The sequence below is a fragment of the Capsaspora owczarzaki genome (genome assembly GCF_000151315.2).
Source record: "Capsaspora owczarzaki ATCC 30864 unplaced genomic scaffold supercont2.4, whole genome shotgun sequence".
In the NCBI taxonomy this organism is placed as follows: domain Eukaryota; class Filasterea; order Ministeriida; family Capsasporidae; genus Capsaspora; species Capsaspora owczarzaki.
Genome location: NW_011887295.1, coordinates 821,102 through 840,165, shown reverse-complemented (window position 1 = coordinate 840,165; position 19,064 = coordinate 821,102). Strand labels below are relative to the sequence as shown.

General features: G+C 52.9%; 8 protein-coding genes across 8 annotated transcripts; 6 read left to right on the top strand and 2 right to left on the bottom strand.

Moving 5' to 3' along the window:
- Window positions 1–70: 70 nt before the first annotated feature.
- CAOG_03062 (hypothetical protein) lies at window positions 71–1,286 on the top strand. The gene is made up of 4 exons (XM_004363844.2): window positions 71–160; window positions 246–328; window positions 536–599; window positions 696–1,286. Exons 1-4 carry the CDS (start codon window positions 143–145, stop codon window positions 1,203–1,205), a joined length of 675 nt encoding a protein of 224 aa, XP_004363901.1. The 5' UTR covers window positions 71–142; the 3' UTR covers window positions 1,206–1,286.
- On the bottom strand, window positions 1,285–3,595 carry CAOG_03061 (checkpoint and tumor suppressor protein 2). Its single transcript, XM_004363843.2, has 2 exons — window positions 3,353–3,595; window positions 1,285–2,789 (listed from the first exon to the last, which is right to left on the bottom strand). The coding sequence occupies exons 1-2, from the start codon at window positions 3,495–3,497 to the stop codon at window positions 1,495–1,497; spliced, it is 1,440 nt and encodes a 479-aa protein (XP_004363900.1). The 5' UTR covers window positions 3,498–3,595; the 3' UTR covers window positions 1,285–1,494.
- A 273-nt stretch (window positions 3,596–3,868) lies between these two features.
- On the top strand, window positions 3,869–5,631 carry CAOG_03060 (peroxisomal glycolate oxidase). The gene is made up of 6 exons (XM_004363842.2): window positions 3,869–4,175; window positions 4,293–4,612; window positions 4,716–4,781; window positions 4,882–5,025; window positions 5,159–5,317; window positions 5,412–5,631. Exons 1-6 carry the CDS (start codon window positions 3,875–3,877, stop codon window positions 5,553–5,555), a joined length of 1,134 nt encoding a protein of 377 aa, XP_004363899.2. The 5' UTR covers window positions 3,869–3,874; the 3' UTR covers window positions 5,556–5,631.
- On the bottom strand, window positions 5,574–6,748 carry CAOG_03059 (hypothetical protein). The gene is made up of 5 exons (XM_004363841.2): window positions 6,518–6,748; window positions 6,262–6,417; window positions 6,040–6,167; window positions 5,841–5,897; window positions 5,574–5,755 (listed from the first exon to the last, which is right to left on the bottom strand). Exons 1-5 carry the CDS (start codon window positions 6,671–6,673, stop codon window positions 5,632–5,634), a joined length of 621 nt encoding a protein of 206 aa, XP_004363898.1. The 5' UTR covers window positions 6,674–6,748; the 3' UTR covers window positions 5,574–5,631.
- Window positions 6,749–7,652: 904 nt separating this feature from the next.
- Window positions 7,653–10,453, top strand: CAOG_03058 (hypothetical protein; the record flags this gene model as incomplete). The annotated part of the gene is made up of 11 exons (XM_004363840.2): window positions 7,653–7,777; window positions 7,838–7,921; window positions 7,992–8,075; window positions 8,163–8,246; window positions 8,337–8,420; window positions 8,503–8,586; window positions 8,673–8,756; window positions 8,840–8,923; window positions 9,011–9,094; window positions 9,174–9,248; window positions 9,292–10,453. The coding sequence occupies exons 1-11, from the start codon at window positions 7,701–7,703 to the stop codon at window positions 10,451–10,453; spliced, it is 1,986 nt and encodes a 661-aa protein (XP_004363897.2). The 5' UTR covers window positions 7,653–7,700.
- Window positions 10,454–11,281: 828 nt separating this feature from the next.
- On the top strand, window positions 11,282–12,442 carry CAOG_03057 (hypothetical protein; the record flags this gene model as incomplete). Its single annotated transcript, XM_004363839.1, has 1 exon — window positions 11,282–12,442. One exon carries the CDS (start codon window positions 11,282–11,284, stop codon window positions 12,440–12,442), a length of 1,161 nt encoding a protein of 386 aa, XP_004363896.1.
- A 343-nt stretch (window positions 12,443–12,785) lies between these two features.
- Window positions 12,786–15,460, top strand: CAOG_03056 (topoisomerase). The gene is made up of 12 exons (XM_004363838.2): window positions 12,786–13,318; window positions 13,395–13,487; window positions 13,571–13,691; window positions 13,839–14,020; window positions 14,107–14,160; window positions 14,229–14,269; window positions 14,343–14,480; window positions 14,572–14,604; window positions 14,708–14,905; window positions 15,000–15,071; window positions 15,168–15,231; window positions 15,303–15,460. Exons 1-12 carry the CDS (start codon window positions 13,135–13,137, stop codon window positions 15,380–15,382), a joined length of 1,260 nt encoding a protein of 419 aa, XP_004363895.2. The 5' UTR covers window positions 12,786–13,134; the 3' UTR covers window positions 15,383–15,460.
- A 345-nt stretch (window positions 15,461–15,805) lies between these two features.
- CAOG_03055 (hypothetical protein) lies at window positions 15,806–19,045 on the top strand (the record flags this gene model as incomplete). The annotated part of the gene is made up of 10 exons (XM_004363837.2): window positions 15,806–16,109; window positions 16,548–17,335; window positions 17,451–17,636; window positions 17,732–17,860; window positions 17,998–18,096; window positions 18,197–18,352; window positions 18,439–18,502; window positions 18,574–18,685; window positions 18,782–18,845; window positions 18,941–19,045. The coding sequence occupies 10 exons, from the start codon at window positions 15,806–15,808 to the stop codon at window positions 19,043–19,045; spliced, it is 2,007 nt and encodes a 668-aa protein (XP_004363894.2).
- Window positions 19,046–19,064: the final 19 nt, after the last annotated feature.

The following is a 19,064-nucleotide window of genomic DNA, read 5'->3' as shown; positions in this document are numbered from 1 at the left end:
GCCAATCTGGTGAATGAATGAATTGCAGCACTGCTCGAGCAAGCAAATCAACGAACAACGGGAAGGGAGCGAGTCGATCTGAGTAAGCTCATCCTTCAATCTCAGTCTTTTTGTTGCATCTGAGCAAAACACCCAAAACCGAATGTCGTCCGTCTACAAGGTGCTTGTTGGATTTTGTTGCAATGGACATGTTGAACAAACTGTCTGTCGCTCACAACCACCAACTCCCCCTTTTTGCTGATCAGACTAACGCGCAGGGCGAGACGGTGATTGCCGCGTCACGGCGCCCAGACGGCACCATGCGCAAGGAGCGACGCGTCAAGGCCGGGTGAGGTTTCGCTGCTTTCCTCCGTTCCCATGCGCGCGCCCCTCTCCCTCCCCCCTCTACAAACAAGAAACAGAGACAGAGCAGAGCCACAAGTCCAAAACTGAATGACACGGGGAATGGAGCATCAGCGTCCGTCCGTCTTGGAACACGAAATCCTCGCTCTCCAGACAGTCCATCGCTCACTTGGAAGTGCCATGTTTGACACAGATACATTCCGCAGGCAGAGCAGCCCAAGTATGTCAATCCGATGCGCGCGGATGAACCTCCTGTGGTGAGTAGTACTCTTTCGATGGTTGGATTGGCTTTTTGAATGAATTTCACGAACGCATACATGCTGCTTTCAACAACACTTCGCTCGAATGACTAGATTCCTGGGCTCAAGCCTGGAATGACGGTCGAAGACATTGCGGCGCAGAATCAACAGGCCATGTCCAAGGCTGCCAAAAAGAATGCCAAACGCAAGGAAAAGAAGAAGCAAGGCCAAGACGGCGAGGGAGACGACGACGAAGATGTCTCGCAAGTTTCAGACCAGGTGCAGCAGATCTCGCTGGCTGAGCAGGCTGAGATTGACAGTCTTCGCGCCGCTGCCTTCCCCGCCGGGTCGATCGGTCGAAAGGCTGCTGATTCGCATCCGGGCGCGTCGTCCTCTGCCGCTGCCGCTGCTGCTGCCGAATCCTCCACAGGTGAAGACCTGTCCGATCCTGCTGCGCAAGCTCGGCACTTGCGAGGGTTGAAGAAGAAGCTGCGACAGATTGTTGAGCTTGAAGAATCGCTCAAGCGCACCCCCGACGCAGCTCCTGATGCCAATCAGCTGGAAAAGCTTTCGCGTCGCCAAGCTATTGAAGAGGAGATTGCTTTGCTTGAGAAGCAAGCATGACATGACATGCGCTTCTCGACAATGATGGGTGCCCGTTTTCAATAACAACAACAACAATAACAAAAAAACAATTGAACAACACATTTTCTTCATTCATTGATCAAACAAAAATACAACACTGCTCACTCAGAAGAGAAGCGGGGATGGGAGCGGGGGGAGGACACCAACCAAAGCGAGGTGCACACAACCAATCAACGAGACCAAGCTAAGGGCCACCCCACAAGGAAAACAAAGCAACCGAAAAAAAAAATACATCCAATCTCGAGCAGTTCTATTCAAAATGCAACACTCAGTTGCGCGGCTTCTTGGAGACGGCCACAGGGTTGGCCTCGTCCTCTGCGTCATCTTCTTCGTGAGGTCGCTTGCTGCGAGAAACAGCCTCAGCCACTGGAGCGGCGGGGGCAACGCTACGAGCAGCCACGCGGCGATACAGGTCGTCGACGCGGGCAGTGACAGCCTCGTCTTGCAGCCAAGGGTGCTCGAGGGCGGCGGCGGCAGTAAGACGCTTGCTGGGGTCGACCTGAATCAGTTGCTTGATCAGGTCGACGGCATCGGGCGACACGTTCTTCCAGTACTCTGGAATAAAGTTCAGAATGCCCTTGGTAATTTGCTCGTGCAGGGTGTGGGTTGTAATCTCCTCCGAGAACGGGGGATAGCCGCAGAGACAGATAAATAGAATGACACCGAGCGACCACATGTCGACAACGTTGCTGTAGGCCTTCTGGCCGGCGCCAATCAAGACCTCGGGTGCGAGATAGTTGGGGGTGCCGCAAAGCGTCTGCATTCTGAATTGGTTGGCATCTCCAACAAGCTTTGCAAGCCCAAAGTCGCTGAGCTTGATCAGAGTGTCGTCGTCCACTTGCGTGATGAGAATGTTTTCGGGCTTTAGATCGCGATGCGCAATGTCGTTGTCGTGCAGCAGCTTGACGGCCAGCAGCATTTGGCGGAAGAGGAACTTGGCCTCGGCGTCCTTGAATTTGCTCTCCTTGACAATGAGATCAAACAGCTCGCCACCGTTCACGAGCTCGAGCACAATGTAGAAAGTGTTGGGTGTCTCGAACATGTCAAACACGCGGATGATGCTGGGATGCGAGATGGTGCTCAAAATGCGGCCCTCAGACAGGACGCTCTCCTTTTGCTTTGGCGTGTTGGCCTTGCTCTTTGGAATGATTTTGACGGCAAACTGCTCGCCCGTCGCGCGGTCGACGGCCAGCTTGACCTCGCCAGACGCGCCGCGCCCAAGCACTTTCCGCAAACCAAAGCGTGCGTTAATCTCATCGCAGTCGGTCAGAGTGTCGCGATCAGCTGCGTTCGAGAGATCGTGGAAGGAATAAATCTTGCGCTTGGGGTGCGCCACGCTAATTTCGTCGCCGTGATTCAAGACCTGGCGCTTGCCCTTGCCCACCTTGCGGTCGTTAATGAACGTTCCGTTCGACGACAGGTCCTCGAGGAAGGCGAGCATGCTCGACCCTTGGTCGTCCATCTCCTGGAAGATTCTGCAGTGCGTGTTGCTCGCCGACGGGTCTTTCAAGAGGAAATCGGACGAAGTGTGACGGCCGAATACGTAGCTGGCAGCGATCAGGTCTGCTCAACATCAAATCAAATCCAATCAACAAAAAAAACGTCAGATCCTTATTGTTGTGCGCACAAAATCTAAGAAGTCAACCTTCTTTTGGAAAAATGTTTTGTTCGGTTGTTGCGTTTGCTGCTTGCACTTTGTTGCTGCTGTGTTTGTTGTGTTTTTTGTATGTTTCGCTCTCAATCAGACAGACAGATGAAGAAAACGAGCTTTTTGGTCTTCAAAGCAGAGGAGATTTCCCGCCAAAAAAAAAAAAAAAAAAAAATTGCAAGATCACCACAAAAAAAAAAAGGCATTGAAAAATGGGGATGAGCGACGGAAGCGAGGGCGGGCGGGCGAGTGAGACAGAATTGACTGAGTGAGTGAATGAGTTGGCGAGTGAGTGAGACGAGGGGTGAGCGATCGAGAAGCCAAACGCAACAGAGCGAGATGAGGGTCAAAGAGCTGAGAAGCAAGCAAGACAGGTTTGCGCGCACAAGAGCGACCGACCCACAGCGGCTGGAGCAAACCCCCCACGTCAGCACAAGCATGAAGGAGAACGAAAGCAAGGCGGTGGATAGGGGGTTACCGATGGAGTGGTAGTCTTGGTGCAGTGGAAGAAGCTGAGCCCAGGGCCGCTCAACCTCATTGATGTCGGCGTCCGGCGGCGAGTGCAGCTCCTGCGTCATGCCAACCTCGGGCGTCGGATTCACTTCCTCAAGCGACGACGACATTTGTTTGTTCTGGACTTGGATGGAAACTGGGGGAATGGAGGGCAATGAGAGATCAACTGGAAGAAAAGAACAAGTGTGATCTCTGCTCCACTCAGAAAATGTCGACTGAAGGGTCAGGGTTTTTTGTAATTACCTGACAGTGGACTCGCTATAACGAAACTTGGATGGAGCCAAGGGAGAGAGAGAGAGAGTTGGAGAGCGAGCGAGATGGAAACTGCATTGCCGACTTGCTTTTGCTTTTGCTGTTTCAATCACGGCACGGTCGGTCGGTCGAGCTCGGTCGTTGTTGTTTTGGATTGCCGTTGCATTGCACTATTTGTTAGATTCAGGGTCACAGTCAACAATCATCCTCCCCTTCCTTGGCATTTACGTTGAAAATGGCTCACAGCCAGATCGTCACCTGCATTGACGAGCTCGAGCAGCACGCGCGCACGCACCTTCCGAAGAACGCCTTCGACTACTACTCGTCTGGCGCCAACGACCAGCGCACACTGGCTGAAAACCGCGCGGCGTTCTACCGGCTGCGATTCCTGCCTCGGATTCTGCGCGACGTGTCGCAAGTGGACCTCGGCGTCTCGCTGCTCAACGGCACCCAGACGCTCGCCTCGCCCATCTGCATTGCTCCGACTGCGATGCAGCGCATGGCTCATCCCGACGGCGAGATTGCCACTGCTCGAGGTGAGAATTTCCGTTGCCCGCTTTTGAGAATCTGGGCCGGCCAAACGGATTGCAACTCACCAATCATTCTGAAACATTGTACTTTGAAAACTCACACAAACAAACATCCGAGCTCAGCCGCTGCTGCTTCAGAGTCGCTCATGATTTTGAGCTCCTGGTCGACGACGTCCATTGAGGACGTGGCCGCTGCGAACGGAAATGCCGGTGCGCGCTGGTTTCAGCTCTATGTCTACCGAGACCGTGCAGTCACCGCCCAGCTCGTCAAGCGCGCCGAGCAGTCTGGATACACTGCACTGGTGCTGACCGTCGATACGCCAATTCTTGGGCGCCGCGAAGCGGATATCCGGAATGGATTCCGCCTCCCTCCACACCTCCGTCTCGCCAATTTTAGCGAGACTGACAGCAAGGCTACGGGAGTGTCGATCACTGACAAGAAGGTAGAAAGTGGGTGGTGATGCGTGTTCATCTCGGCGTGAGCGATTCAGCGCTCACCAGTGTGGATAATTTTGCGCGTTGTTTTTCGTGGAACAATTCTGGCAGGATTCCGGGCTCGCTGCCTACGTCGCGGCGCAGATTGATCAGACTCTGACATGGAAGGATGTCAAGGTAGTGATTGTGTTTGCATTGTGTTTGCATTGTGCCTGTCTTTGCTTCCAGCAGTCCTGTTGAATGTTCACCTTTGGATGTTTGATCTACAATCTCCAAGTGGCTGCAATCCATCACCAAGCTCCCAATCATTCTCAAGGGCGTCTTGTCACCAGAAGACGCGACTCTTGCAGTCGATCACGGCGTGCAAGGCATTCTGGTCTCCAATCACGGAGCACGGCAGCTGGATGGAGTGCCAGCAACCGTAAGCATCCGGGGGCCCCCTGTGTGTCGCCATTGTGTGTCTGTCTCTTGCGCGTTTGTTCAACGGCATTTAATGGATTCGACCTGTGGTTCTTTTTTTTTTTTTTTTTTTTTCCACCTTGGTGCGTGATTAGATTGAGGCGCTCCCTGGCATTGTCGCTGCCGTGGGCTCCCGCTGTGACGTTTATCTGGACGGCGGCGTTCGACGTGGCACTGACGTGCTGATGGCTCTGGCTCTGGGCGCAAAGGCAGTGTTTGTTGGCCGGCCAGTGTTGTGGGGCTTGGCGTACAAGGTATGTGAATGATGCCAACGGTTGATTAAAGGAGGCGCTTTTGCACTTTCATTCCGCGAACTTGCCTTTCACTTTGGACTGTGTTCCATGACAGGGCGAGGAAGGTGTGCAGATCGCCCTGACGCTTTTGCAACAAGAACTCAAGCTCGCAATGCAGCTGGCGGGGTGCTCAAAACTTGCCGACCTCACACCTTCCCTAGTCGTGAGTGCGTCTACTTACACTCATGCCAAGTTGTAGCCTGGATAATTGCAGCATGGATGGTGGTGTTCGGAGTCAGAATTCCCGAAATACAATCGATATTGAAAAGACAAAACTAGTTTCTTCGGTTTCGACTGGGCTTCCGGCGTTCAGAAGAAGGATCGCTTGGAGCGTGTCGGCCGCTTGAGGAAGACTCGCTTGAGGAATGGCGAGCGCTTCTTATTTGCTCATACGCGGTTCTGACAACAAAAACAGCACAATCAGGGTGTCAAAGATTAACATCTTGCTCGCTCCACATTCGACACGGATCGCAGTCTCACTCACTGTATCTTCATGAACTGGTCTGGACATTCTTCGCAGTCTGGATTTCTGTCCGGGTGACTATGTGCATGGTCAAAGGCGTGAGCGTTCGCATGCAAAATAAAGTTCGCTCTAGTCCCCTCCCTCTTCCCTCTTCCCCGCACCCCCATGCTCCCGAAAAATCGGAAGGTTGTGACTTTGATCAAGTTGCAACTTGGCTTACTATTGGAAGACTAACTCGCGGTATGCAGCCTTGATTTCTTCGCGCGTGGCGGTATCCTTGACTCCAATCGTGCGGTAATGCTCTTGCAGCGAGCGATGTCCCGGTACAACATGCCAGTTTGTCCATTCCTGTGCCAACAGTACCAAACAGATCAACTATGGTTCGTACAATCCTTGTATCACATCAGACTGACTGAGAGTTTGCGCCCAAGGCTCAACTAACATGATCGTCGTTGGCGTTCCAGCGAAATGTTTGATCGCCTTGCTGGATCTCAATTGTGCCATACTTGAACACGAGCATGAGGAAGACGAAGAGTAGCGCAATGAGGACGACAAAGCATCCGCAGCAGACGGCTCCGCACTTGCAGCAGCAGCGCAGCTGGCAATCAATGCAGGGACAGATCCAACGGGTGGTGAGCATACCAAAAGCCAATGCCAGGCAATGACATCACATCGAGATTTCGTCCATCACGGCATACGAGTTGACCCAGACAGCTGGATGCCGGCGTGGCTTGGCTGGAGCCCATAGTGCTGCCGCTGTCAGTCGGCGTGGACGTCGTGGTGTCTCCATCTCGACGCCGTTGTCTGAGTTGTTGCTCTGCAGCTAGTGCTTGATTTGCATTATTGGTTGCCATTGATTTGATTGGAAAGCAAACAAGGCTCAGTCTGAGTCGTCAGAATCTCAGCCGCGCGGTTTGCTTTCAGTATGAATGTTAAGGACTGCGTCTCACTCGATCTGATACAGTGATTTGTACTGCACCCTCGCGTTGTACAGTACTACAAAGCAAAGTTGCGAGCTCTCCATCAAAGTGTCTCAATCGAGCAATGGCAAGACTGCTCAGTCTTTGCCTCGATTTGGAATGACGCTCAGATTTCTCGCGCAGAGCGACTACCGGACGATGCCATGGAAGAACGGCCTCGGGACAACCACGGAGCTTGCCGTGTCACCTGCCGGTGCATCCATCGACTCGTTCGTCTGGCGCATCAGCGCTGCGCAAGTCGGCGCCGCTGGACCGTTCTCGTCATTTCCGGGGATCGCACGAACACTCCTTCAAACAAGTGGCACCCCAATGACCATCACATGCACGACCAAGGATGAGGATGCAAGTCTGCCACGCACCATTTGGAACCATACAATGCAACGGCTACAGCCGATCACCTTCCATGGCGAAGAGCAGGTTGGCTGCACTCGTCTCGACGGAGTGGCAACCGATTTCAACGTCATGACACGCCGGGCGCAGTGTCAGTCCACGACGTCCGTTCTGGAGCTCATTTCGGGTGGGTACTTCTCACGAGTCGTCCCAGGTGCCACTACCTGCTTTGTGCACGCTTTGAGTGGCGAGATTGCTGTCCAGGTCGTTTCTTGTTCGGTCGACAACCCACCCAAGCGTGTGCGTCAGGTCTCACGAATCGGCAGTGCTCGAGCCAAGTGCTGGGACGACGAAGGACTCGATCGTGCTCGAAGTGCACTGTGCTCAACATGCGCGCTTCATTCTGGTCGAGCTGACGCCGAGTTCATGAATCCTGTCGCAGAGCGTGAGTGAGCGGTTTTATCAAAGTGTAATGTATCATCCAAGTTAGCAATGCAGATTTCACCATTTCCAAAAGAGTTCGCCGGTGAGCAGTCATTTGTTTTGCTGCATTGATTCAGCGTGCTTCCAAATGCTGTCGTACCAGAATATGACTGAAAAACAGCAACAGTTGTTTGACACGGTCGAGGATGCGAGTCAACTGCTCGAGTAAGCAAAAGCCGAAAATATTGGAAGGTGTACGTTGTGTGTTGACAGAGTGAAGCACAGCCTGTGCAAGAAACAGATTGGCAACGCTGACGCGAAGGCGGTTGCTGAAGCTATCAAAGTGAACACGACAATGACTGAGCTCAAGTAAGGCATCTCATGTTGACCGACACGTGTGAGTGGATGCTTCGTGCTCACTGGTGGAGGGGACGAGCAGGTTAGGTGGCAATCTGATTGCCGATGTTGGAGCGCGGGCGATTGCTGAGGCCGTCAGAGCGAACTGCACTTTAACAGTGGTCGAGTAAGGCATCTGACGTTTACCGATGCATGTGAGTGGACGATTCAGTCGAGGCATTCAGAGTACTCACTTATGGAAGCGACTGGACAGTCTGACAGAGAATCGGATTGGCGATGCTGGAGCGCGCGCATTTGCTGAGACACTCAAAGTGAACAATACTTTGACCAAGCTCGAGTACGTCATCTCTCTTTGACTGGCGCATGTGAATGGAGGATTGAAGCAGAGGGAATTCAGAGTTACTCACTGATCGAGAGGGATGGACAGTCTGGACGAGAATCAGATTGGCGATGCTGGAGCGCAGGCGATCGCTGAGGCACTCAAGGTGAACAAGACGCTGACTACGCTAGGGTAAGACATCTCAGAGCTACTGATGCATGTGAATGGGCAATACAGAGGACGAAAAGTGCTCACTGATGAGAGCAACGAGTAGTCTGTGGCAGAATCAGATTGGCGCTGCTGGAGCGCAGGCGATTGCTGATGCACTCAAGGTGAACACGACGCTGACTGATCTCGCGTACGGCAGTTCACTTTGACTGATGCAAGTGAGGGGTGATTCGGCAGATGGCATTCAGTGCTCATTGAGAGATGGGACTTGGACAGTCTGTACCAGAATAAGATTGGCGATGATGGAGCACAGGCAATTGCTGAGGCACTTGAGGTGAACACCACGCTGACCGAGCTCTAGTAAAGTCGCTCAAACTTACTGATGCATGCAAGTGGGTGGTTTCAGCAGAGACATGCAGAGTGCTCACTGATGGGACGGACAGTCTGTGGGAGAATCAGATTACCTGTACTGGAGCGCAGGCACTTGCTGAAGCACTCAAAGCGAATACGACGGTGACCAAGCTCGAGTAAGTCGCTCGTTTTGACAGAGGCATGTGAGTGGGTGACTTCCAGAGAGTAGATTCAGGGTGCTCACTGATGGATGGGACGAGCAGTCTGGGTTCGAATCAGATTGGCGATGCGGGAGCGCGAGCGATCGCCGAGGCACTCAAAGTGAACGAGACGCTGACTATGCTGTAGTAAGTATTGGGTTGTTTCAATATGCCCTCACAATCGCTAGACTCATGCTACATTCTGCAATGTGACCGACAAACACAGTTTGAACAACAACTTCCTGACAACTGACGGAATCGCTGCATTCAGGCAAACGGGCAATGCCATTTGTGACTTGGAGTAAGGCTTCACTTGCTTTGGCGCCATTGGTTTGTTTTGGTAGCCTTGACGACCAGCGTGCTCCTTCGAATGATGAATTGGCTCAGATTTTTGCTCGTACCAGCGCCGCGATCACTCGGACTACCACCCTTGAGGCCGAGAACCAGAAGGTCCGCTTCGAGCTGGCTGCCAAAGACCAGGAGCTCGCTGCCAAAGATCAGGAGCTGCAACAGCTTCGCTCCGATCTCGCTGCCAAGGATCTTGAACTGAAGTCAGCACTTGATCGGATTGACGTGCTGAAGCGCAACCAACCAGGTGTTGGCTCGGCAGCGAACTTTGACGGACCCATCCCGCGAGTTTCTCTCGCAACGCTTGTCACCGCCACAAACAATTTTGCTGCCAAGTATCTGCTCGGCGAGGGAGCGTTTGGTCGCGTGTACGGCGCCAGTGTGTCGGGCTCTCGTGTCGCCATCAAGAAGTTGTCTGCCGAATCCAAGCAAGGCTCTGCCGAATTCAAGTCGGAACTGCACTCGTTGGCGAAATTCCGCCACCCGAATGTTGTTGCTATTCTGTCGTATGCAGAGGACGGTGACGAGCGATGCCTGGTGTACGAGTTCATGCCCAATGGCTCTGTTCGCGATCGCTTGAATCGCAAAAACAACACTCCTCCGCTGACCTGGTCCCAGCGTCATCGCATTGCGGCTGATGTTGCCCGTGGCATGCACTACATCCAGGGAGCCTTCTCTGACAAGCCACTATTTCACTTCGACCTGAAGACCGACAACGTGCTGCTGGACGCGCATTTCAACGCGAAAGTGTCTGATTTTGGTCTCTTCCGCGCCGCCCAACACCTCGATGAGAAGAGCTACATTTGCACCCAGCTTGTGCAAGGCGCAGTTCCCCAGTTGGTGCAAGGCGCAGCTCCTTACATGTGTCCGGAGTTCTTTGAGGAAGGCCGCATGACCAACAAGACGGCTGTCTACGCGTTTGGCATGATTCTGCTGGAACTGTTGACTGCACTCAAGCCTAGCAATCGCCTGAAAGGAGAAACGCGGAAAGCTGTGAAAAGCCAAAAGTTCCTGGACATGCTGGACTCGGCCCTCAACCTACCCGAGGCAGAACAACCGAGTGTCAGCGAGATTGTCACGCTCGCTCTCGAGTGTCTTGACGATATCATTGATGATCGCCCGTCCTTTGGAAGCATCCTCACTTTGTTGGATTCTTGATGGCAAGCGGGGGTTGCTGTATTCGTGTTTTCGTCCTCGTCCAGGATTAATCCCTTGTAGATGTGATGTTTCGAACGTTCCTTCCTTCTTCATGCATGTCATTTCCGCACTCTTGTACCATGTGCTCTCGGTGAATGTTCTGGCACAGGTCGTGACTGTTGTTTCCTCGCTGTTTCCTGCGCCTGCTTTTTTTCTCTCGGTCAATCAAATGAAGTGTGCAGTCACTTCACATCAACGGTCGCATTTCCAAAATCAATACATGTATTCAAAAACTCGACAATCATGACAAAGTCAGTTTACTCTTCATTCTTTTTGCATCCGAAATAATGCCGAAACCGACCCCAGTCCAAACAACAGACGCGGTAACAAACACACTCTACAATGTGCACGTCCCAGGGCCTCCTCTGCCGCCCCTTCCCTTGCTGCCATGTTGTAGATCGATGTGGCAAGAACTTAATTCCAAACGCGCCGAAAGGTTTATCTCAAGTGGAGATGAAAGCGGCGCTTGGCGTTCATTTTCGGTGCGCTGATCGTTGATATTTGGTTTGGTTTGCTTTCCGTTGATCGCCTGTGCTTCAGCAGCCCACTGCCGCCAGTGCCGCTGCCGACGGCCTCTTCCAGCTCACCAAGCCAGCCGATGTGGATTCCAAAAGCGCCCTGTTGTGTCAGAACTCGAAAGCCGACACCCAATCGTCCGAGGTGGCGCTTGTGCCAGAGTCGGCGCCACGAGCAAATCAGCCGACTTTGCCGCCGCGTGCGCCGACGTCGTCGTTCCCGGTCGCAGCGGCTCCGTGGCCTGCTCTCTATGGCTATCCCGGATCACACCTAATGCCTGCATTCCCTTTTGCCTACGGAATGCCCGGAACGGCTCCGTTCTTTGGGCCCATGATGCCCCCAATGTTCATGATGCCGCCGCTTTGGATGCATTACGCCGCAATGAGCGGCTCCGCTTTTGCAGCCATGCCTCGCGGCCGTGTCTCGATGGGCGACCGGTGCGTACCTGAACCTGCCTTTGGCACAGCGGCTCCGCTGGAGAAGAGGCAGCCCGAGCCCTTCGCGCTGCCCGCTGAAGGCAAAAATCAACGCCAATCCAGCAAAACCCTCAACCCGGATTTGGCAACAGGGCTGGAACGAATGGGTCCGAATGCCCCGCCGTTGCAAGTTCGCAAGCTGTCCAGTGTGTCTGAGTCTACCACCCCGCTCCAACAGAATGAGGTGCTGGCCAAGAACGTGCCAGAACATCCAACATCCCTTGCAGAATCCAAGCCGGAAGACATGCCTGAGCTTGGAGAGCAAACAACGATTCCCGTGGACAATGATATCCGTTTGCAGCAGAGCGACGACACGTGGAGGGCGGACGAGGATGATGGAGATCTCGAGGACGAGTTCATCCAAACGGATGCCGACCGGACAGGCGCTGCCGACATTGTCCCTGGTTGTGCACCAACCGCACTTGACTCGTCGTCCCTATTATGGTCCGGGCAAGCGCCATCCCAAACCATGATGGTGGACTCGTTCCAGCAAGTCAGTCAAGCGCGTCGCTTTGTTGTGCGGCCTCATTCTTCACAAGTTCAACGGCAGCAACCGCCGGTCCCTCGCCCTGCGGGTGGCGTTGCCCGGTCAACGCGATGGCGCACGTCCAGCATTCTGTCCAAGGACACTCAGCTCAAAGTTGCGCGTGTTCTGTTTACCGATCGCGATTCGGCCTCCAGAGCTCCGCTCGCAGCTGAGGATACGCCCGAACGCACGGGTCCACAAAACTCAGATCGTGGTAGTGAAACTGCCAGTGACTCTGATCCACCAATGCGCCTGTCGGTGTCCATGACCAACGGTCACCTCCAGCTTGTTTCCAGGCGAGTGCGCCTCTCGCCGAGCGCCATTCAGTCGTTGGAAGGTTCGAGGCACGCATCGCCGCCCTCCATGTCCGATCCAGCATCAGCGATCCTCCATTGGAACAAGAGGAATCTGCAAGACTTTGCATCCAAGTAGTCAAAGTGCCGTGTCGTCGTTCGACTGATTTTTGTGTTTCTGGTTTTCGTCGTGTAGTTTGCTTCATTGTTTTCAACGAACACGACGCTTGTGATTTCAGATCTGACGTTGCTCCCTGCAGACTTGGTGTTTCAATTCAGTTGTACTTTTTGCCATTGGTTCATTCATTTATTTTGCACCCCCACTCTGATCAAATGAGCCAAGCAGCGTCGGCGCGGAAACGCAGACCGGTCGCGTATGCGACTGGCGACTCGGACAGCGATGGGAGCGTTGCCTTTGAGCCAAGTCCACGACGCCGCACTCACAAGCCCGTGAGTGATGATGATGATGATGATGACGACGACGACGATGACGACGACGACGATGACGCCGCCGCTGAGGAGGACGATGACGAGGATGACAGCGAAGAAGATCGATTTGGCGGGAAATCCAAGCCACAAGTCAAACGCGTCCGCCAGTCGTCTGCCGCTGCTGCTGGTGACGATACCAGCACCAGTGGAGGCAACCGTCGCGGCAAGAAGAAAACCTCTGTGCTGAGCGACGCCGACGAAGACGAGGAGCAGGAGGACGACGACGACGGCGATTTTGACGATTTGCGCGGGAAATCGGCTCGCTCATCTTCCACTCCAAAGACCAAGCGCACTGGTGAAGCGGCGGCTCCGCTTCGGCGCGCTGGCAGCAGTGGTAACACGATGGGTGTCAATTCTGGCACCGTCGCGGTGCTGTCCAAGGCGTCTGTGTCGAAACGCAAGGGGCCGCTCGCCGTGGCTTCAAAAGACGCTGCTGTTGTGCTTCAAGAAGTGAACAAGCTGGCCAAGGCACAGCAGCAATCTGTCAAGCACCGAGCGACGTTGGAGGAGCTTGGAATTTCTGATGGTATGAGAAACGTTTCAAAATTGGTTGGAACGCTCTGAACGCAGCTGCTCACGCAGAATGACGTGCGTCTGCACAGCTCGTGAAGTCGCTGTGATGGATGATGCTGATGTTGCGCAGACAATCGAACGCATTGTGATTCAAGCTGCTCAGTCCATCTTGGCTGGCACAGGTACGCGTTCGCCCTAGCATGTTGAACACTCTTGACTTGCGTACAAAAGTGTTGTTTGGTTCTCATCCGCAAACCTACCACAGGCTTCTCATACGATGTACCTTCTCGCGCCAGCTCCAACCAGCTCTATGTTCCTCAACTGGAACGCATTGTGCTGAAAAGTGCAGTTTCAAACCGCCCGTTCAGCAGCACGGCCACTGTCCGGTGAGGTCACTTTTTGTTTTGGGTTGTTGTTGACTTTGCTTTTTTTTCTCGTCAATGTCTCATTGCTCCCAAGCATCCGCCTTAACTTTTTGACGTGTATCCTGTATCTGGTTGCTTGGTTTTGTTTTTGCGTTTACTTTGGTTTAGCAAAACCGCGATTACAACTCGCGTTCTCTCGCTGGTTCATGAGGTCCTCAACAAACGCATTCACATCACAAAGCGTGATCTGTTCTACACGGACGTCAAACTGTTCGAAAAGCAGAATGATTCCGATGCCGTTCTCGACGATGTTGCCTGCATGATTGGCTGCACTCGTACCAGCTTGAACGGTAGCGCCTTTTGACAGTCTTGTTCTGCTTGTTTCGGGTGGCGTTTTCTCACTCTATGGCTGCTGCTTATGTTGTCCTACTTTTAGTGGTTGCAAGCGAGAAGGGCGTCGTTATTGGTCGAGTGACATTCCGCGATGATGGTACGTGCTGACTACGACGATGGAATTGGGTTTGATGTTGACTGACTTGCCCATGCCACTGTTTTCAGGAGACTTTATCGACTGTACTAAAATGGGCGTTGGCGGCAAGGTAGATAAGTTGACTATGCAAGTTTCGAAAATTGTGTCGCTTTTGACTCACGCGTGTGCTTTTCATCCCCAAGGCCATTCCCTCGCTGATTGACCGCATCACCGATTTGCAAGGCGACGCTCAGTTTGTATTACTAGTCGAGAAAGATGCTGCATTCATGCGTCTCAGCGAGGATCGTTTTTACAATCAATACCCCTGCATCATCATCACTGTGAGCGGTCTGAAAGAGTTGAATTCTCTTGTTGTTCGGCGTTTTCCAATTCGCTCTCCTCATTGAGTGTCGTTTGGTACTTGGTCTGTAGGCACGTGGACAACCTGACGTTTCAACTCGCTTGGTAAGTCGAATGGCAGCACGTTTGTCCGGGGACGCGGGGGGGGTGCGGCGGAAAGATTCATGCTGCATGTGTATACTCACCTTTAGAATGTGACTGTCCCCAGTTTTTGAACATGGTCAAGACGCGCCTCAACATTCCTATCCTTGGGCTCGTTGACAGCGATCCGTACGGCTTGAAAATTTTGTCCGTCTACCTGAGTGGATCCAAGAATATGTCCTACGACAGTGCCAGCTTGACAACGTCAGATATCAAGTGGCTGGGAGTGAGGCCGTCTGATTTGGAGACGTATAATATTCCCAAGGCAAGTCATCCCTGCAAAACAGGTGTCAAACTCTTGCATCGTTCCGTTCACTCACGCGTGTGCGGCTGTTTTTTGCTTTTGTGTATTCTTGCAGGAGTGTCGCCTTGACATGACCGAGTCCGACATCAAGTACGGTCAGGACCTGCTAAAAGAAGACTTTATCAAGGTACCAAAACAGGGTTCTTGCAAAGTACGAGGAAGATGCGGTGCGCAGTTTGTTTCTCACGTGTCGTTCCTGTCATGTCGCGCCACCTCGCTCTAGAACAACCCGGCGTGGATGGCAGAGTTGGAACTCATGCTCAAGACCAAAGAAAAAGCCGAAATTCGTACGTCAATTGCAATTGTGTTACACGCTCTTCTACCATGTGCTCAACAACCCGTCTGTTGTTTGGTGTAGAGGCGTTGAGTAACTTTGGCTTTCAGTATCTCACGCAGACGTACCTGCCGCTCAAGTTGCAGCAAGGCGACTGGATTTGAACGTTGAGCACGCAAATGTGCTTTTCTCGTTTCTATCGTCACAGTTCCAACATGTTCGAGTACAGCAACATTATATAGTAATTCTTGATTCAAAGCTAATCAGACCGACTGGGTACCTACTGGGTGGGGCTTGAGCTGGCGTGTTCAGCGCAATGTTGACTTCGCTTTCACGGCGTCTCACATTGCCGTCCTCCGAGCATCCATGCAGTGTAGTGTTGCGTTTCCGTCTGTAGAGGTCGTGTGCACACCCACCAACGACATGGCTTGTGAATTTCCGGGTTGTCTGAGGTTATTCGCAGATGTTGTCAATTCTCAGCACTTCAGCCCATCGTAAATTCAACAGGTCCTTCGGTCAAAAGTGCGCTCCTCCTAACTCGATAAAGTTCACTCTTTTCGCCTCACAAAACAAAAACCTCCCCCGCAATGTCGTGGCTGTCTGATCTGGCAGGCCGAGCTGAGCGGCTGCTCGACTCTGTTGACCGGCAGGCCAACGAGACGCTCAAGAACAGCGTTCCGCTCTCGCTCGGTCTCAGCACCTCGACCTCTGGCTCTGGCTCTGGTTCTGGATTTGGATCTGTTGGCGATGGCGACGGTGATGGCGATGGCGGGTGGCAGCCTGAGGCCGACGAGAGTGTCCTGCTCGCCGCGCACGGTGACGACGACGCTGCCAACCTCAACCACAGCCACGACCACCACAGTAGCAACAGTGGTAGTAGTAGTAGTAGTGGTAGCAATAGCGTTAGCACAAACCAACCGAGTCGACCAGATGAGCTCGGTGCGCCTGGCTCAATCTTGACTGAAGCAGGCAAGTCAAACGGTTTTTCTGGGTTTGCTTGGAACGACATCACCAAATCAATGTCGGATGATTGCTTCACTGATGTTTTTCATTGAGGTGCTCAATCTGCTTTGTCTTTGGCGTCAATGATGGCGGGTGCGGGGCGGGGGTGCAGGCGCTTTGGTAGGACGAACAGAGTTGGCTGATGCAGACACTGCCACTCACTCGATGGGACATGCTGGTGCATCAAAGCCCAGCCGGGCTGCAGAGCCGACGACAGTAAGGACGGACGCGAGCGCTCATGCGACCACAGGCAGCGGCAGAGTTGCAGTTGCTTGTGTACCAACGCCAGCCCTCGCTGCCTCTGTCGCTCCCGTTGCGCAACGCCAGCCCTCGCTGCCTCTGTCGCTCCCGTTGCGCAGCACCCTGTGGTAGCTAGTGTGCAGTCGAGTGATCATGCTGAGGTTGGCGCGCACTCTGCGGCATCGTTAGCCGCCACGTCTACTCCCGCCAGCCATGCCAGCCACGCTGTCTCGACCGCGGATGAAACTGCAATGCTTCGAAACGAAATCAAGTCGTTGAACGAGGAGATTGCACTGCACGGCCGACGCTCCAAGAACATGCAAATCAATCTTGACGAGGCGCGGAAACAAATCTCTGTTGTGGAACGTCAGGTTGCCGCGAAAGAACAGCAAGTGCGCGAGCAGACATTGCGCGAGGAGCAGTTGCATGGCCAGATCAAAGACCTCGAGCGCCAACAGCAGGCATTGAAGGCACAGCTGCTCGAGTCGGACAAGATTCTTTCGCTGCGGGACAACACCATTACTGATTTGCAAAAAGTCAAGCAAGATGTGCTCCACGATCAAGCCGCAGTTGCAGAGGTTCAGTCGTCTGCGTTTGAATCGTTGAGAGCTCGATTGGTGGAGGCTGAACGCCTTCTGGACGCTGAGACTCAGCTCACAGCCAGCCTCAAGCAGGCCCAAATCAAGACGCGCGCCGAAACCGACGAAGTGCGGCTCGATCTTGAGCGCCAGCTCACCGTTGCACACACAGCAGCACAAGATCAGATGACTCAGCTTGGCCAGTTGAAGCAGACGCTCGCTGCTCAACGGTCGGACAACGATACGATCAAGACGGAGTTTGCAGAATACAAGAATCGCGCCGCCAAGGTTCTTCAGGTATTTTTTTTTTGTTTTTGCACGACGCGCTTGGCATTCTTCGGCGTCTTTGTGTAGTGCTTGTTGTTTGGTACTGCTGCGATCTCATTCATTCTGTGTGCCGCTCCTTCTGCAGACAAAGGAAAAGGTGATTGCTGACATGCGGCTGCTTGCCGAAACATCCTCGACTTTAATGAACTCTGGTCCCGGCGCCGAGGCTGCCCGATCAGAATTGATTGCGGCTCAACGCGAACGCGACCAGCTGTCGGAAGAACTCAATGAAACACGGTTGCAGGTGTCGCAGCTGCGTTCACAGATTCAAGTATGAGACCCAAATGTGACTGCATGGTGCTTTCTCCTTTGAGAGGCCACCTTGCTCAATCCCGTGGGATGGTTTGTTCTGTTGCTCTACACTAGGAACTCGAAACTCAACATCAAGCAGAAACGGACATGCTGCAAGATCATCTTCACGAAATTGAAAACGCTGCGCAAGAAGAAAAGACCAACCACACCAATTTGCTTGCCGATATGCGCGCCCGAGTTGAGGTGAACAAAAAAGCAATGTGGCTGATGTTTTGCTCCGTTGTAAGCGACCCCTGTTCGAAGGCCGCCTAACGTCCTTTGCTTTTGCTTTTTTTTCTTTTTTGTGTGTGTTTTGCCTTCCCCCCCCCCCTTCCCCGCAGGACGCTGACTTTGCTCGCAATGAAGTATTCAAGCAAAAAACGGCATTACAAGCCCAATTGCTGGACCGCGCTGCAGAAATCGAGCGACTCCATGCACAGGTTTGTTTGACGCTGAGAGGTCTCTGTTTTTCGATGTGTACTTTTGATTGTTTGCTTGTGGCTGACTGGCTGGCTGCTTTGAACTTTGAACATTCATTAGCTTTCTACCAGAACCAACAATTCTGTCAATCAGGTTGATCTCGAGAACAGATTGCGCACGTTGACAGAGAATCTCATTCGCAAGCAGACTGAAATCGAGACGTTAATGTCCGAGAAGAACTCATTGCACCTTCAGCTCGAGACGGAACGCAACAAGGTAAAAATGCTTGACTTTGCAGATGATGCTTTTGCGCCAAAAGCTGTGTCAAGGCGGCTTACTCTTCATGAAAATCCTTGTTGCAGCGTGCGAAAGAGGTTCGCTTGCAGATTGATCATCCCCCAGCTGCGAATAGCCTGGAGGAAGACAGTAAGTTCCTCACCCTGTGCCGGTGTCACATTGTCGATTTAGAATGTTCTCGAACGGCACTATTTGTACAGATACCAAGTTGCGGCCCATTTCTTCCATCATCCCTGCTGCAATGGAGGCCAGGCCGAACGCAAACCTCACGCGACGAGTTCGCCAAGCCGCTACTGTGTTGGATACGTTCAGGTTTGTGTATTTTGGTTGACCGATTGGCTGGAGGCGCACAGCTCAGTTTGTTTGTTTGCTTGTTTGCTTGTTTGTTTGGCTCGTTTTGCTTTGCAGCATTCGTCTCGGTCGGTTTTTGCGCATTTATCCCATGGCGCGTGTTTTTGTCATCTTCTACATGGTAAGTTCAACACTTTTACAGAATGTCCGCTGCCAGGATGAGCAAGTCCAACTCTCTGACTTTGCATTCTGTGACTTCGTGTATGAAATTTGCAGCTTCTCTTGCATCTATGGGTGATGATTGTACTATTCACATATTCTCCGGAGCTGCACAGCGCGGGCCATGAGGGTGTTGAACCAATCGACCCCTTCCCTCGATAGTCGACCTGGTCGTGTCATT

Coding starts and splice junctions, on each gene's coding strand:
- CAOG_03062 (XM_004363844.2), top strand. Junction 329..535: donor GAGCGACGCGTCAAGGCCGG/GTGAGGTTTCGC, acceptor TGTTTGACACAG/ATACATTCCGCAGGCAGAGC. Junction 600..695: donor GCGCGGATGAACCTCCTGTG/GTGAGTAGTACT, acceptor TCGAATGACTAG/ATTCCTGGGCTCAAGCCTGG.
- CAOG_03059 (XM_004363841.2), bottom strand. CDS start 6,673: ATGGCAACCAATAATGCAAATCAAGCACTAGCTGCAGAGCAACAACTC. Junction 6,418..6,517: donor CCAGCTGTCTGGGTCAACTC/GTATGCCGTGAT, acceptor ATTGATTGCCAG/CTGCGCTGCTGCTGCAAGTG. Junction 5,756..5,840: donor GACCAGTTCATGAAGATACA/GTGAGTGAGACT, acceptor TTTTGTTGTCAG/AACCGCGTATGAGCAAATAA.
- CAOG_03056 (XM_004363838.2), top strand. CDS start 13,135: ATGGGTGTCAATTCTGGCACCGTCGCGGTGCTGTCCAAGGCGTCTGTG. Junction 14,481..14,571: donor ACCCCTGCATCATCATCACT/GTGAGCGGTCTG, acceptor CTTGGTCTGTAG/GCACGTGGACAACCTGACGT. Junction 14,605..14,707: donor CTGACGTTTCAACTCGCTTG/GTAAGTCGAATG, acceptor GACTGTCCCCAG/TTTTTGAACATGGTCAAGAC.
- CAOG_03061 (XM_004363843.2), bottom strand. CDS start 3,497: ATGTCGTCGTCGCTTGAGGAAGTGAATCCGACGCCCGAGGTTGGCATG. Junction 2,790..3,352: donor CCAAGACTACCACTCCATCG/GTAACCCCCTAT, acceptor GATGTTGAGCAG/ACCTGATCGCTGCCAGCTAC.
- CAOG_03060 (XM_004363842.2), top strand. CDS start 3,875: ATGGCTCACAGCCAGATCGTCACCTGCATTGACGAGCTCGAGCAGCAC. Junction 5,026..5,158: donor TGGATGGAGTGCCAGCAACC/GTAAGCATCCGG, acceptor GTGCGTGATTAG/ATTGAGGCGCTCCCTGGCAT. Junction 5,318..5,411: donor TGTGGGGCTTGGCGTACAAG/GTATGTGAATGA, acceptor GTTCCATGACAG/GGCGAGGAAGGTGTGCAGAT.